At 34.8% G+C, this 18,285-nt stretch overlaps 3 protein-coding genes across 3 annotated transcripts; all 3 read right to left on the reverse strand.

The window, feature by feature from the left end:
* Positions 1–2,357: 2,357 nt before the first annotated feature.
* On the reverse strand, positions 2,358–2,721 carry LOC142234635 (larval cuticle protein 65Ab1-like). The gene has a single exon (XM_075305794.1). The coding sequence runs from the start codon at positions 2,693–2,695 to the stop codon at positions 2,387–2,389; it is 309 nt and encodes a 102-aa protein (XP_075161909.1). The 5' UTR covers positions 2,696–2,721; the 3' UTR covers positions 2,358–2,386.
* Positions 2,722–6,288: 3,567 nt separating this feature from the next.
* On the reverse strand, positions 6,289–6,672 carry LOC142234324 (larval cuticle protein 65Ab1-like). The gene has a single exon (XM_075305425.1). The coding sequence runs from the start codon at positions 6,624–6,626 to the stop codon at positions 6,318–6,320; it is 309 nt and encodes a 102-aa protein (XP_075161540.1). The 5' UTR covers positions 6,627–6,672; the 3' UTR covers positions 6,289–6,317.
* A 7,675-nt stretch (positions 6,673–14,347) lies between these two features.
* Positions 14,348–14,757, reverse strand: LOC142234492 (larval cuticle protein 65Ab1-like). The gene has a single exon (XM_075305649.1). The coding sequence runs from the start codon at positions 14,702–14,704 to the stop codon at positions 14,396–14,398; it is 309 nt and encodes a 102-aa protein (XP_075161764.1). The 5' UTR covers positions 14,705–14,757; the 3' UTR covers positions 14,348–14,395.
* Between the last annotated feature and the right edge of the window lie 3,528 nt (positions 14,758–18,285).

Consider the following 18,285-nt stretch of genomic DNA (forward strand, 5'->3'; position numbering starts at 1 on the left):
TCAGTACAACCAGTACGCTTCCCACAGATAAATGTAAAGATTTTACCTATGAAGACTAGATCAGATTCTGAATTTATAAGAACCATTTTTTGTTTGAGTTTTAGAGGAATCATAAACATCTCTTGTAAGTGTGCAAGAAAATTATGAAATAACGCCTTGATTTGAAATCTAAAATCTGTAGAATTTCATCCCAATTATTTGAATCATTACAAGAAGTAAAATCTGGAAATTTTGCATTCAGTTTCAAGCAATTTTCATTATCAGTGCGCCTTCTATACCCTCAATAAGTGAAATCGGTCTAGAAGCCTTACCAAATGGACCGATAAAACTAAATTATATACACATTGTTATGGGTCTAAAATGACAGTATATTTTCAATTTGTGGATAATCGGATAAAAACTACAATTTCTAGAAACCCTAGGAGTTAACTCGGGAGTTCGGTGTAATGGGGGCTATACCACAACATGGAAGGATACACACAGTATTCAGCACATTTCATTGTAGTTCTAGAATCTAGACCCCAAATCGGAGGGCCCAAATCTAGAATGCCTCTAGATTTCCGATTTGAGGCAAATTGGGTAAAAATTACGGATTCTAGAAGACCAAGAAGTAAAATCGGGAGATCGGTCTATATGGTGGCTATATAACAACATGGACCAGTACTCACCATTTTCGTCACACGTCTTTAGGGTCCTAGAGTACCTCTAGATTTCAAATGTCAGGTAAATTGGATTAAAACTACGGATTCTAGAAGTCCAAGAAGTAAAATCGAGGGATCGGACTATATGGGGCTATATCAAAACATGGACCGATACATCCCATTTTCGGCACACCTCTTTATGGTCCTAGAATACCTCTAGATTTCCAATTTTAGGCAAATCGGATAGAACATACACTTTCTAGACGCCCAAGAAGCAAAATCAGGAAATCGGTCCATATAGGGGCTATACCAATTCATGGATCGATAGTCACCATTTTCGGTACACTTTTTGATGGTCCTAAAATACCTCTAGATTCGGGTGGTCGGTTTATATGGGGATTATCAAAACTTGGACCGATATAGCCCATTTTCGAACTTAGGTTAGGTTAGGTTAGGTGGCAGCCCGATGTATCAGGCTCACTTAGACTACTCAGTCCATTGTGATACCACATTGGTCAACTTCTCTCTTATCACTGAGTGCTGGCCGATTCCATGTTAAGCTCAATGACAAGGGACCTCCTTTTTATAGCCGAGTCCGAACGGCGTTCCACATTGCAGTGAAACTTTGAAACCCTCAGAAATGTCATCGGCATTACTGAGGTGGGATAATCCACCGCTGAAAAACTTTTTGGTGTTCGGTCGAAGTAGGAATCGAACCCACTACCTTGTGTATGCAAGGCGGGCATGCTAACCAATGCATCACGGTGGCTTCAAACTTGACCTGCCTGCAAACAAAAAACGAATCTGTGCCAAATTTCAGGACGATAGCGCCATTATTGAAGGCTGTAGCGTGATTACAACAGACGGACATGGTTATATCGTCTTAGAATTTCTCCCTGATCAAGAATATATATACTTTATATAGTCGGAAATCGATATTTCGATGTGTTACAAACGAAATGACAAACTTATTATACCCCCGTCACCATTCTATGGTGGTGGGTATAATTACAGAAAATTTACATGAATTCGCAATATTGTCTGTACCGTTTATGAATCCATTGCCTTCATATGAAGCTAGATGTAGACTAGTTCATTTGAAATCTTTTCAGTATCGTAGAATAAAGTATTCCGTTTTGTAAAATAACTCATGGATTTATACATTATACGTCTCTTCTTGAGTTTATTGATTTTAATTTACCAGTACATTGTTTGAGAAATCATAATTATTTTGCCATTCCTGCTCATATAACTAAGTATGCATCTTTGGAGTCAGTTTTGAAGTAATAACTTTGAGTTTTTAATTTGTTTTTTCAATCATTTGAATTTGCTTGCCCTGATGTAGTTCTATACAAATAATTTCAACTAAACTTCGCCTACATGAAAAACGCCTGAAATTTTAAGTTTTTTCCGCCTCATCAAAAACTTGATCAACTAAGTTCAATGGTACGTAAGCTTTGCCCTGGCGAAACTTAGCATCTATCATTTAACCTTAACAATGGAATGACTAATGCCCTCTTGGAAAGCTGAAAGTCCAATTTCAAAACCAAGCTCTGACACAAGTAGTTTGAGCACAACACACTGACCTTAAGTAGGACGCATAAGATTATTTGCAATAATTAGAATAGTTATCATGAAAACTGTTCTCTTTTCTTTTAAACACATTATGCTTTCAAACGACCTGACATTTTTGAAAGAAAAAGCATGTAAACGAAATTATAGTTTCCAAGTAATATTAACTTTATTTAGGCAACGGGCAAATGGGCACCAGTGGGTTGGAAACCATTTTCATCAGCAACATAGTTGACAGTGAAATGTTCACCAGTCTTCTCATCGACCCAGGAGTATGATCCATGAACAACAATAGCTTCATGTTCGGTGCCAACATCCTTCAATTTACCATCGGCATCCTGTTTGTTACCATCGGAGGTTTCAAAAGTGTAATGGAAGCTTTCGGGTCCTACATCACTGTCTTGCTTGACGATTTCAGCATCAGGGCGAGGAGCAGCCAAGGCAACGGCGAAGAGGGCAGCGAAGAGAACGATGAATTTCATTGTGATTGTTGTTCCTTGAGTAATCGAAAACCTAATGGATATCGAAAGACTAAATACACTGCACTTATATAGAGAAAGTGATAGGCTGCTTTCATCTTGATTATAATTCCAAAAACCAAAAATATTATGTTAAACTAGAATTCCACAATGCAAATATCTTAATTAGATCTAAAATGGAAAAAAAAATCGATAAATAAATTAAAACAAGATTTTTTGTACATTAACAATATTTTATTATACTTAAAATATGATGAAAAGACGTTTGATACACTGAAAGAAGAGTCTTCTTTTCTTAGGAAAGTTTTCTTTTGATTCTAATATTTTTACCAGCAAATAAAAATGTTTAGAAACTATTGTTGAATCATTTATAGTCAAGTGGGATTTATTTGCGCTTAAGAAAATAAATTTGACAAACATTCTTTTCCTCTGTTGGTTAAGCTACACTTGTAGTTTAGTCAATGTATGGTTTTAAGCTGCAATAAAAAAAAAACAACAATGCTTAAAAATACTTTACGTTAAAATGGAATTTCGTTCCTGAGGATTTTTTTTCTTTTTTGCTTTTGGTGGACTAACAGCAATTTTTAGTATTGATAAACTAAGCAAATTTTTAGTTTTTTAACCAAAATACTTAAGGCAAAAAAAAAACTTTTTCTATGGAGCATTATGCGTAGACTAGTGTTTGTGTCTTAAGTCTTTGGGTTTTGGAACATTTAGAATTTATTTGTATACGCAAAATTTCCCTGATTCATACCAAGAACCAAATCAATCGCAATGCCAGAGTACATACAAGTACACTAAAAAAAGCGAAAATAAAGCCAATTTAATTTAACAATTTTTGTTCATGAACATTTTTATATTTTAAATAAAATTTCCCCCAATATGAGAAATGTCCTTTCTTTAATAATTTATTTTATACGTTTGTACTAACAAATAGAAAGAAATTTATAAACAAATGAACCATAAAAATTTACGTATTTCCCCCAAAATAGTTCAGAATTTCCTAAAATTTGTCAATTTTGCCTCGAATTCGTCCATTTAGATCTTCTTATGCCCATAACGACTTTTTAATATTCCGCACAGAAGCTCCCACGTTATTTCGATTTAACTGATATTTGGAACGTATACCTATAGGTTTATTTTGGGGCAAATTCTTTTCCGAACGAAACAAGCTATCGACTTGAAACTTGGCACAAGTAGTTGTTATTGATGTAGGTCGGATGGTATTGCAAATGGGCCATATCGGTCCACTTTTACGTGTAGCCCCCATATAAACGGACCCCCAAATTTGGTTTGCGAATCCTCTAAGAGAAGCAAGTTGCATCCGATACGGCTGAAATTTGGTACATGGTGTTAGTATATGATCTCTAACAACCATGCAAAAATTGGTCTACATCGATCCATAATTATATATAGCCCCCATATAAACCGATCCCCCGATTTGGCTTGTGGAGTCTCTAAGAGAAGCAAATTTCATTCGATCAGGCTGAAATTTGGTACATGGTGTCAGCATATGATCTCTAACAACCATGCAAAAATTGGTCCACATCGGTTCATAATTATATATAGCCCCCATATAAACCGATCCCCCGATTTGGCTTGCGGAGCCTCTAAGAGAAGAAAATTGCATCCGATCCGGCTGAAATTGGGTACGTGGTGTAAGTATATTGTCTCACATAACTATGCAAAAATTGATCCACATCGGTCCATAATTATATATAGCCCCCATATAAACCGATCACCAGATTTGGCCTGCGGAGCCTCTAAGAGAAGCAAATTTCATCCGATCTGGCTGAAATTTGGTACATGGTATTAATATATGGTCTCTAATGACCATGCAGAAACTCGTCCGCATCGGTCCATAATTATATATAGCCCCCATATAAACCGATCACCAGATTTGACCTCCGGAGCCTCTTGGAAGACCAAAATTCGTCTGATTCAGTTGAAATTTGGTAGGTGGTGTTAGTATATGGTATCCAACAACCATGCAGGAATTGGTTCATATCAGTCCATAATTATATATAGCCCCCATATAAACCGATCCCCATATTTTACCTACGGTGCCTTTTGGAGAAGCAAAATTCATCCGATCTGGTTGAAATTTGGTACGTGGTGGTAGTATATGATATTTAACAACCATGCCAAAAGTGGTCCATAATCATATATTTGGTACATTGTGCTAGTATATGGCCGTTAACAACCATGCCTAACTAGGTCCATATCGGTCTATAGCTATATATAGCCCTCAGATAAATCGATCCCCAATCACACAAAAATTGGTCCATATCAAGTTCATAATTGTCTATAGCCCCCATATAAGCGACCCCCATATTTCAATTCTGGCTCTCTACACTCATAGAAAAAATCATGCACGGCGTGCTCATTTCAAAACGATTCGTTCATGAAAGTGAATCAACACACATGTGGTGTCAAACTGAGAACAGACGGTGTCAATCTGACAATGATAAAATGGCACCATCCGTTCATGATCTGAAAACGTTATGGTTACGATTTTATAAACAAAATTAACAAAAAAAAAAAGATTTCCTAGCTGGCGTGACTCGAACCTGTGTTTTCTGCACCATACGCTTTAACAGTCGCCTTAGCACATTGCACCACCGAGGTAGTTGCCATAATAACGTCTAACGATTATTTTTAGACTTTTCATGGCCAAAAAAACGAATGCCGTTAATGAAATCATGAACGCCCGTGGACGACATTGTGAACATTCCGTTTTGATTTTTTGTGAACGTTTCCGTTTAATTTTGTCAACGTCCGTTCACGACTATGGAACGTAATTTTTTCTATTAGTGTACGTACCGTGCAAAAGTCCATGTCGATTCGTAATTATTTATAGACTTACCTATACATAACTTTTTTGTCTAATATATACCACGTATGGAATAACTCACAATTTAGAAAACGATGTTAAGAAGTTTTAAGATACCACAACCCAAGTAATTCGATTGTGGATGACAGTCTTTCGTTGAAGTTTCTACGCAATCCATGGTGGAGGGTACATAAGATTCGGCCTGGCCGAACTTACCCGTATATACTTGTTTACTTTGTAATCAAGATGTAAAAAGACAACAAATTTAAAGACAATTTCATTAAAATTAAAGAATTTTTCTGAATTATTAAAGTCCAGTTGACCTTAGCCCAAACATTTTTTCTTTCATGTTATGATACCCATTTTTAAGTGAAATCACTTAATTATAAGGACAATACGACTTCATTGAAAAGTTTATCGACTTTTGGACAAGGAAAAAAACTTTATATTAGAGAAATGCGTCTTCTATGCTAAGCAAAATTTGCATTCGTATTTTAAAGACATGAAATCTTTGATCTCACGACAATATTTTTTTCAGTGTAGCTTTATATATCCCATATTTTTTCAAATATTGTTTTTCGTCCCAGGGCGTTGGCCAATTTAAATTTTATATAAAAAATTTTGTCCAAATCGGTTCAGATTTAAAGATATGTATAAGGGAATATAAACCATAATTTAAAAGATTTGAGATAGTATCAATAATTTTGCTGGAATCGGAGTCGATCGGTCTGACATTTTTAAAATAAAAAACACATATACGAAATTATCTCTTCAATGTAGTATTAAATTTATTTAGGCAACGGGCAAATGGGCACCAGTGGGTTGGAAACCATTTTCATCAGCAACATAGTTGACAGTGAAATGTTCACCAGTCTTCTCATCGACCCAGGAGTATGATCCATGAACAACAATAGCTTCATGTTCGGTGCCAACATCCTTCAATTTACCATCGGCATCTTGTTTGTTACCATCGGAGGTTTCAAAAGTGTAATGGAAGCTTTCGGGTCCTACATCACTGTCTTGCTTCACGATTTCAGCATCAGGACGAGGAGCAGCCAAGGCAACGGCGAAGAGGGCAGCGAAGAGAATGATGAATTTCATTGTGATTGTTGTTCCTTGAGTAGTCGAAAACTTAATGGATATCGAAAGACTAAATACACTGCACTTATATAGAGAAAGTGATATGCTGCTTTCATCTTGATTATAATTCCAAAAAAACAAAAATAATATGTTAAACTAGAATTCCACAATGCAAATAACTTAATTAGAGCTAAGGTAGTATCAATGGAATAAAAATCGATAAACAAATGAAAACAAGAATTTTAGGACATTAAGCATATTCAATTATACTTAAAATATGATCAACTGCTACTAACAGGAATATTTGTGAAAATGTTAGGGAGAGGATATATCTGCACTGAAAAAAATATTTATATGATATTAAAGATTACGCAACCTAAATTTTAGGATGCGAAATTTACAAAATATTAAGAACAAATTTCTTTAAAATAATGAAATTTTAATTAAAATAAAGTTTATAATATATGCTTTAAAATGTTTTTTTCATTAAATTTAGGACACAAATTTAGGATATTTGCGTCCCTCCGTTAAAGTCGCATGTCTATGAACTAAGGCAAATTCTCCTTAAACTAAAGAAACGCATTTTCGATTTACAGAAATAGTCCTTAAATCAACTGAAATATTGAATCTTTAGATTTAAGATAAAAACACTTCAAGTATAGGCTAAGACTTATTTTGAGGATTTTGAATCTTTGTTTTATAGGGTTTTTGGAATTAAGAAAATCTTTTTTACTTTGAATTATATAATTTGGATTTTTAAACTAGCATTTTAAAGATTACGCAACCTAAATTTTAGGATGGGAAATTTAGGGACAAATTTCTTTAAAATAATGCAATTTTATTAAAATAAAGTTTATAATCTCTGCAAATTCGCGTCTCTTAAAGTAAAGAAACACATCTTTGATTTCAAGAAATCGTCTTTAAATTAAATGAAGCATTGAATCTTTAGATTTATGATAAAAACGCTTCAAATATAGGCTTAGGCCTATTTTGAATCTTTGGTTTAATTTATTTTTGGAATTAAGAAAACATTTTTTACTTTGAAGTATCCATTATAATTTGGGTTTTCAAACTCGCATTTGTTTGTACGTGAATAGTTGTATTAAAGAAATTTGATAAATGACATCAGTATCTTAATTTTAATTTTATTGATCCTAAATTTAAAGCCAGATAGGTTGCTAAAATGTCTTTATTTTAAAGAAGTCACATCCTTGGCTCGGAATCAACGCTGAAATCCTTAAGGGAAGGTCAAAATCTTTGGATCCAAGTACACTGTTTTACTACTTAAAAACAAATTAAATAAGAAAATAAACTAAATTGTGGAACTAATTTTTGCTTAAGATGCAAATTATTATGTATTGAAATAAGCCGTAGTCAAAATGACGAAGAATGATGTTAGTGTACAAAAAATAATGATGTATTTCCAGGGTTAACAAAAATTTCTTCAAATTTTATTCCGTCCTTATATTAGACCAATTTTTATACCCACCACCATAGAATGGTAAAGGGGTTATGATAAGTTTGTCATTCCGTTTGTAACACATCGAAATATCGATTTCCGACTATATAAAGTATATATATTCTTGATCAGGGAGAAATTCTAAGACGATATAACCATGTCCGTCTGTCTGTCTGGATGTCTGTCTGTCTGTTGTAATCACGTTACAGTCTTCAATAATGAAGCAATCGTGCTGAAATTTTGCACAAACTCGTCTTTTGTCTGCAGGCTAGTCAAATTCGAAGATGGGCTATATCGGTCCAGGTTTTGATATAGTCCCCATATAAACTGACCTCCCGATTTGGGGTCTTGGGCTTATAGAAATCGTAGTTTTTATCCAATTTGCTGAAATTTGAAATCTAGAGGTATTGTATGACCATAAAGAGGTGTGCCAAAAATGGTGAGTATCGGTCAAAGTTTTGGTATAGCCCCATATAGACCGATCTCCCGATTTTACTTCTTGGGCTTATAGAAACCGTAGTTTTTATCAAATATGTCTGAAATTGGAAATCTAGATGTATTTTAGGACCATAAAGAGGTGTGCCGAAAATGGTGAGTATCGGTCCATATTTTGGTATAGCCCCCATATGGACCGATTTCCCGATTTTACTTCTTGGGCTTCTAGAATCCGAAATTGTTATCCTATTTGCCTGAAATTGGAAATCTAGAGATATTTTCGGGCCATAAAGAGGTGTGCCGAAAACGGTGAGTATCGGTCCATATTTTAGTATAGCCCCCATAAGAACGATTTCCCGATTTAACTCCTTGGGTTTCTAGAAACCGTAGCTTTTATCCGATTTGCCGCAGATTGCAAAAAAATAGCAAAAATTTATTCTAATTTAAATTTCTACATTTTCAAGTAATTTATCATGAAACATTTATTAGGGCAATAGTTTTCCATATATTGTATGTAAGAAATATATTGAACTTCGATGCGATTTTATTTGCAAATTTAATAGGGTCGGAACATTCTGGAGTAAATCTACACCGGAGGCAACGCTGAGTTCACCAGTGTATCAGAGACTTTACACAAATCATCTTATTGTGGTAAATATGATATCAACGAAAAGTCCTGGCTATATACGCACTATACACACTTAAAAAACTATTTACGTGATATTAAAGATTTCGCAAAATAAATTTTAGGATGCGAAATTTACAAAATATTAAAGACAAATTTCTTTAAAATAATGAAATTTTAATTAAAATAAAGTTTATAATCTTTGCTTCAATTTTTTTTTCTTTAAATTTAGGACATAAATTTTGTAAGTTTGCGTTCCTCCATTAAAGTCGCATGTCTTTGAACTAAGGCCAATTTTCCTTAAAGTAAAGAAACACACTTTTGATTTAAAGAAATTGGCCTTAAATTAACTGAAATATTGAAACTTTAGTTTTAAGATAAAAATGCTTCAAATATAGACTAAGACTTATTTTGAGGATTTATCGTCTATGGTTTAAAGTTTTTTTTTTGTAATTAAGAAAACGTTTTTTAATTTGAAGTATTCGTTATAATTTATATTTATACCCTTCACCACTACTGTGGTACAGGGTATAATAAGTTTGTGCATTTGTATGTAACGCCAAGAAGGAAAAGTCTGAGACGCACCGATCGTCTTAGAATTAAATTCTGAGTCGATTTAGCGATGTCCGTCTGTCTGTCTGTCTGTCTGTCTGTCTGTCTGTCTGTCTGTCCGTCTGTCTGTCTGTCTGTCCGTCTGTCTGTCTGTTGATGTATTTTTGTGTGCAAAGTACAGCTCGCAGTTTTAGTCCGATTGTCCTAAAATTTAGTATAGTGTCCTGTTTCGGCTCAAAGACGATCCCTATTGATTTTGGAAAATATCGGTTCAGATTTAGATATAGCACCCATATATATTTTTCACCGATTTGGTCATAATTGGCGTGTATATCAACCGATCTTCCTCAAATTCCGTACATCCGAATATTTTATGAGTCTCGAAAAACTTGCAAAATATCAGCCAAATCGGTTCAGATTTAGATATAGCTCCCATATATAGCTTTCGCCCGATTTACACTCATTTGCCCACAGAGGCCAAATTTTTGCTCCGATTTAGTTGAAATTTTGCATAGGGAGTAGAATTAGCATTGTTACTATGCGTGCCAAATTTGATTGAAATCGGTTCAGATTTGGATATATCTCCCATATATAGCTTTCGCCCGATTTACACTCATATGACCACAGAGGCCAATTTTTAACTCCGATTTAGTTGAAATTTTGCACTGGGAGTAAAATTAGCATTGTAGCTATGCGAGCCAAATTTGGTTGAAATCGGTTCAGATTTAGATATATCTCCCATATATAGCTTTCGCCCGATTTACACTCATATGACCACAGAGGCCAATTTGTAGCTCCGATTTAGTTGAAATTTTGCACAGGGAGTAGAATTAGCATTATAGCTATGCGTGCCAAATTTGGTTGACATCGGTTCAGATTTAGATTTAGCTCCCATATATATGTTTTTCTGATTTCGACCAACATTTTCCTTGTAAAATCGCCAATGCTTAGTCGAAAAGTTGTAAAAATGACTCTAATTTTCCTAAACTTCTAATACATATATATCGAGCGATAAATCATAAATAAACTTTTGCGAAGTTTCCTTAAAATTGCTTCAGATCTAAATGTTTCCCATATTTTCTGTCCAAATCGAGTGATATTTAAATGTATGTATTTGGGACAAACCTTTATATATAGCCCCCAACACATTTGACGGATGTGATATGGTATCGAAAATTTAGATCTACAAAGTGGTGCAGGGTATAATATAGTCGGCCCCGCCCGACTTTAGACTTTCCTTACTTGTTTTAAACAGACATTTGTTTGTACGTGAGTACCTTTATTAATAAACCTTGAAAAGAGAATGAAAATTTGATAAATGAGATCTGTATTCGAATTTTAATTTTATTGGTCCTAGATTTAAAACCAGATAAAACCAGTTGCTAAAATATGTCTTTATTTTAAAGAAGCCGCATCTTTGGCTCGGAATCAATGCCAAAATCCTTAAAGGAAGGTCAAAATCTTGGGATCCAAGTAAACTTTTTTTGAGTGCATACACCCAAAGAAACAATACTTTCCTCCCGAACGAAATTTTATACAAACGAAGTTCCCCTTTCTTAAAATATATTTTCTTTTAGAGCACATAAACCCGAATTTTTGATAAGTGATTCAACGATTGTCTCTGATATTCTTTATTTGCTTTAAAAGAAAATTTTTAAGCGTCAAAAGAAAACTTTGCTTGTCTAAAATTTTGATCCTCAGAAAAGAAAAGTCTTCTTTCCGTGTATATGGATGTAGGATCTGTTTCCAATTTTACCACATTAGTTCAGATAATTTTTTCACTCAACCGAAGCAAAGCAAAAACTAAACAACTCAAGTTTGATATTCAAAGACAAATGGGATGTTTGATTGACTTGATATTAAAGTCAAAGTTTATGGTTTTCATTGAAATCTTCAGTGGGAGTTTGCAAATTTATATGTCTGAATGTATTTGAATGGATGAATATTTATTTCGTTAATGTCATGCGATTGTTTCAATTGAAAACATGTTTTATTTGAATTTTAACAAGAGTGTATTTCAAATTTCGAAAAACAAACACTTTTTTTCAATAAAATTCTGTTACCAAGTCAACTTATTCAACCATCGTCCACAAAAAAAAAAAACAACAACAGATTGCATGGTAAATCTACAGAGAGGATGGATAAATAGACGGACGAAGTTGTTGCAGTTTTGTGAAGACTGAAGCCGATGTGGTCGTTGCTGGTTTTTGGAATGTCGGTTATGAGTGTCACGAAAACCTGTTAAACTTTGATTGCATATTTATTTATTATCACCATTATTTCCTCGCCACTTTTTGTAAAACGAAGATGGTTGCATTGTTGAATTCACCAATACTACCGATTCAGCAACAAGGGTAATTCTTGATCTTTTATTTTTTTCCCCCATCTTGGTACTTCGCTCTGGGTAACAGAAAGTATTTGTAACAAAACCTTTTTTTCTGTAGCCTTGCGTATTTAGTCTTTGGAAGTCTATTCTGATCTGTTTAGTCGCTCCTATGGTGGACATGATGGCCAATTGACTTAAAATCTCATAGTTGATTTTTTCAACAACAAAAAAACTACTTTCAGCAGTTACCTACGCACTTTTGTCTCTGTTTGGTCATAAATTTTGATTGTCATTCAACAAAATATCAACTATAATACCATAAAAAGGCATCAATTAAATGAGTGGATTTTCCAAATGACTCCCATGGCTCTTTAGTCAAGGACTAACATTTGCAACTATGTTTATTTTGTACATGATGACAAATTGCATTAAACATCACAAATGATTGTAAATGAAAATGCAAATGATTTTTAAATATCAGATGTTTTATTTCAAATACATGGTCCCATCAATATGCGGTTTGTCAGCACTGCATATTAATGGAACGATGTGGTAAATGATGTGACTTTTAGTTAGATATTTTAACTAAACGTTAGAGTGAATTATTTGCTTTATGAAAGGGGAATTCAATTAATTTGAGTGAAACCAAATCGAACGTAACTTTTTATTCGTCCAACCCTACCTAAGAGGGTCCAGGTCTTCATTATGGGCGTTACACTTATTGTTCTTATCAAATGAAATATGCTCTCTATATTATATATAAGCGAACAAATACATTCAGCAGAAAGATCGGCCGGGCCGAATCTTAAACACCCCCGCCATGAATCAAATCTAAAAGTTTCTTCTGAGGAAGTAAGATCTAGAAATTTTACTTTTATTTTCGAGCAATTTTGATGACTTTCCATCCCCTCCAGAAGTTATCGGTCTATATGGAGGTTTGACCATAAAATGAACCAATAGAAACTAAATTCGACACGGGTCTTTGTGGTCTTAAAATACCTCTAGGTTTTTTAGTTATTAATACCTTTTTCTGTAATACAAACAATGTAAAGAAATTATTCGATTTTATAATTTTTTTTTTTAAATTTTAACTTTCGCCAGGACGGAGAATCGAACCGCGGACTATGCAATTTGTAGGCCAACACACTATCCACTGGGCTACGTAGCTGTTATTGTCATCAATAGACAATTATCCATATAAGTTATATTTATATAGCATATTTAGCTTGCGGCGCACACGAGCCGATTAAAAAAAAACTTTATTTAACAGAAACATACATGTACTTAGGCACCGTAGAGCCGTGGTTGGTACGTTCGCCTTGCATACCGAGGGGCCTAGGTTCGATCCCTGCTTCGACCGAACACCTAAAAGGTTTTTTGTTTTTTATACCCTGCGCCACACTGTGGAACAGGGTATTACAAGTTAGTGCATATGTTTGCAACACCCAGAAGGAGACGAGATATACACATGGTGTCTTTGGCAAAAATGCTCAGGGTGGGCTCCTGAGTCGATATAGCCATGTCCGTCTGTCCGTGAAAACATTTTTGTAATCAAAGTCTAGATCGCAGTTTTAATCCAATCAAACTTCAAATTTGGCACAAGTTTCTGTTTTGGCTCAGAATAGAACTCTATTAATTTTGGAAGAAATCGTTTCAGATTTAGATATAGCTCCCATATATATATTTCTCCCGATATGCATTTATATGGCCCCAGAAGCCAGAGTTTTATCCTAATTTTCTTAAAATTTTGCACAAGAAGAACAATTAGTACTATAGTCAAGTTCTCAACAAAAAACAGACATTACCCTCAACAGTAAAATTCAACACACCGTGGTGCAATGGTTAGTATGCCCGTGTTGCATACACAAGGTCGTGGGTTCGATTCCTGCTTCGACCGAACACCAAAAAGTTTTTCAGCGGTGGGTTATCCCACCTCAGTAATGCTGGTGACATTTCTGAGGGTTTCAAAACTTCTCTAAGTAGTTTCACTGCAATGTGGAACGCCGTTCGGACTCGGCTATAAAAAGGAGGTCCCATGTCATTGAGCTTAACATGGAATCGGGCAGCACTCAGTGATAAGAGAGAAGTTCACCAATGTGGTATCATAATGGACTGAATAGTCTAAGTGAGCCTGATACATCGGGCTGCCACCTAACCTAGCATTAAATTCCCACTTTGCTTGACATTTGCAATCTGTTGGTATTTTGGACCCATCGGTCAAATAAGGCTAAATATGTTTTATACGAATCCTATTCAAAAGCAAGCATTGATTTTTTCCAAAATTGTACAATATCGAAATGTCGACTCTTGGAAATATAGTTACAAGTAAAACAATAAACAGTTAATTTTTTTTATATTCAATATTTTGTAAAAGTTTTATTTAATCTAATCATTTAGGCAACGGGCAAATGAGCACCACTGGGTTGGAAACCATTTTCATCAGCAACATAGTTGACAGTGAAATGTTCACCGGTCTTCTCATCGACCCAGGAGTATGATCCATGAACAACAATGGCTTCATGTTCGGTACCGACATCCTTCAATTTGCCTTCAGCGTCTTGTTTGTTGCCATCGGAGGTTTCAAAATTGTAATGGAAGCTTTCGGGTCCTACATCACTGTCTTGCTTTACGATTTCAGCATCGGGATGGGGAGCAGCCAAGGCAATGGCGAAGAGAGCAGCAAAAACGATGAAGAATTTCATGATGATTTCTTTGTTGTTCCTTAGATTGTTCAAAACTTTGTGGATGTTGATTGCATCGAACACTGAAGTTTTTATAGTGAAATTTGTCATGAGTGAAAATATCATCATAGATCATCAATTGGCACATTAAATGTTCCAAATAATAATTTCCTTAAAAAATACTGAATTAATGCATAGACATGCTTTATGATGCTAATTTTTTTTCGATGACATCTATTGTTAGTTTTTCATAAATCAATGCATTTAGATATGATATTCCGACTCTACTTGCAAACCATTGGGCAATTAAGATCATTTGCTTTTGATACATATTTTTATTGTTGTCGCTTGCCAATCACTCCTCTCACCTTGCATGCAAATTTTGATATTTAACACAAATTTATAACCATTCAAATATTTTTTTATTATTACCGGCATATCCAGTGAATGTTCTTCTTTCTTGTTTATACATTCGCATTAAAAGATATATTGGTGCAATAAATGTCCGTGTTAGGTGGGGTTTTCAAAACAAAAGCCCAAAAGTGTTATACGGAAGATAGGGTAGTCTGCACTGAAAAAATATAAAAATCACGTTTGAACTACAATATTCACAAGCTACCAAATGCAACTTGCTATCTGGAAGTAGTGCAAATTTTGATCATCTCTATGGGGTTGCCATAGGGTGGAAGTACTTCCTTTTTGAGTCCTTAGCATTGCCGTAGAATTTATGCCATGGAAATTAATTTGAATTAAGAATTTAGAAAACTGAAAAAAATCACCAATTGACTTTTTGATTGTTATACCCTAAACCACATAGTGGTCAGGGTATAAAAACATTGATCGGCCAAAAAATGTGCCTACCAGAAATATTGATTTTAGACCCCATAAAATATATATCGATCGACTCAGAATCACCTCCTGAGTCGATTTTATTCAACATAGTTCTCTTCAAGAGCGATACAACGATTATAACGACCTTCCAATTTTTTGATACCATTTTGGTAGTACTCCTTCGGTTTTGCCTCAAAATAGGCCTCAGTTTCGGCGATCACCTCTTCATTGCAGCCAAATTTTTTCCCTGCGAGCATGCTTTTGAGGTCTGAGAACAAGAAAAAGTCGCTGGGGCCAGAATACGGTGAGAATACGGTGGGTGGGGAAGCAATTCGAAGCCCAATTCATGATTTTTTGCCATCGTTCTCAATGACTTGTGGCACGGTGCGTTGTCTTGGTGGAACAACACTTTTTTCTTCTCCATACGGGGCCGTTTTGCCGCGATTTCGACCTTCAAACGCTCCAATAATGCTATATAATAGTCACTGTTGATGGTTTTTCTCTTCTCAAGATAATCGGTCGCTGTCCACTCAGCCGACTGTCGATTGGACGCAGGAGTGTAGTGATGGAGCCATCTTTCATCTATTGTCACATATCGACGGAAAAACTCGGGTGTATTACGAGTTAACAGCTGCAAACACCGCTCAGAATCATCAACACGTTGTAGTTTTTTGGTCAAATGTGAGCTCGCGCGGCACCCATTTTGCACAGAGCTTCCGCAACTTCATTTTACGGTCATTCAAAATCATTTTGTGGATTTTTTTGATGTTTTCGTCGGTAACCACCTCTTTCGGGCGTCCACTGCGTTTACCGTCCTCCGTACTCATTTCACCACGCTTGAATTTTGCATACCAATCAATTATTGTTGATTTCCCTGGGGCAGAGTCCGGAAACTCATTATCAAGCCAAGTTTTTGTTTTGGGAGCTACCGTGGTGCAATGGTTAGCATGCCCGCCTTGCATACACAAGGTCGTGGGTTCGATTCCTGCTTCTACCGAACACCAAAAAGTTTTTCAGCGGTGGATTATCCCACCTCAGTAATGCTGGTGACATTTCTGAGGCTTTCATAGCTTCTCTAAGTGGTTTCACTGCAATGTGGAACGCCATTCGGACTCGGCTATAAAAAGGAGATCCCTTGTCATTGAGCTTAACATGGAATCGGGCAGCACTCAGTGATAAGAGAGAAGTTCACCAATGTGGTATCACAATGTACTGAATAGTCTAAGTGAGCCTGATACATCGGGCTGCCACCTAACCTAACCTAACCATCATCACTCAAAGAATGAAGTCGACTCTTTTTTTGTTGGCGGCTATTAGGTATCCTTAATTTTAGGACATGTAAATAACAAGTATGAACAATTTCTGTAAGTAAAGAAAGTTTAATTAACACAAAGATTATATTTGTTTGTTTTATAATTTTACTTATTTAAATTTACAACACGCATCTTTGAAATTTGAAATCCCATTGTTAAAGTTGCGTTCCTTGTAAGAAGGCTGTTCAAAAAACTGCTTTTTCGAAAAGTCGGTTTTCGGTCTATTCTATTTTTATTTTCCTAAAAACCAGTTACCAAAAAGGGCTAAAACCGACGAAATAAAAATGAATGAAAATTAGTTTTAAACACTCCTTTTATTCTAAACATATAATGGCCATTTTAAACAATCTAAGCATGAATTAATAATTCTGTACACCCAGTGTAATAGAAAAATTGAATTGAAAAGTGATCCCTTTGCAAATAATTTGTTTTTTTGAGGAACGAAATTGCAGATATATAATATATTCGGGTTTATTTTCTCGCAAAGGACCTTCCGTTTTGGGGAAAAATATTTTTTCTTTGTAGGCAAATGCACAAACGTCGTATAGAGAGTGATGTAGTAAAAGATTACTTTGTGCTACATATTGTTATAAACTTTCATTTTCACTACCTTTCAAATTGAAGTTTCATTGAAATACAGAAAACGATTAACCGATGGTCAAAACACCGTTTTCACGATTATCCGAAAATATTTTTTTTCGGTTTGCGTAATCGAATCTGGTTAACCGTTGTCGGTTTTGAACACATAACTTCTAAGTATGTTTTAAACGCATCGAAAAATTTTTGAATTGAAAAAAAAAATCACAAATATAAACTGAGATTTATTGTGAGGACCCTGCGTCCTTGTCTTAAAGTTTTTTTTTTTTGAAATTAAAAAAAAATTGTGTCTATTATAATTTGGGTATTCAAAGATATCTAAAAAGCTTTGTTATATATTGCTATATCGCATAGAGAAAATGGATAATTCGGTAAATGATTTTAATATTATAGAACCTAGATTTAAAGCTGGATTGCTTTTACATTCTTGCGAAGCTTCATTTTTGGGTTGGAATCATAAGTGAAGGTCAATATCTTTGGATATAGATAAACTTTCTTTCAAAAATAGGAGACGTCTTTCAAGATTTTATATCACAAATGATTTTTCGTCGAGTTAAAACGTTTATTAAAACATCGAAATTCTACCTTGTCCCTTATAGGATGTTTATGGATTTTTTATGTTTCCATCCATGAAAAATATTAATTTTTATGTAGGTATTCTTGAGCGTTTATTAAGTGCTACGCAGAATGAAAATCTGCGTAAAATATAAATGTCAAATGACCACATGGAATTCTAGTACAAGTCCTTCTAATTAAATTGAATTCTAATTCAAATCATGGTTATCACCGACAGAAATCGGGTCTTTGAAAATCTTTGAAAATTTGCAAATGAAATCAAAAGTGTAAAGACGGGTTTCTTTT

The sequence above is a fragment of the Haematobia irritans genome, chromosome 4 (assembly GCF_050003625.1).
Source record: "Haematobia irritans isolate KBUSLIRL chromosome 4, ASM5000362v1, whole genome shotgun sequence".
Taxonomy (NCBI): domain Eukaryota; kingdom Metazoa; phylum Arthropoda; class Insecta; order Diptera; family Muscidae; genus Haematobia; species Haematobia irritans.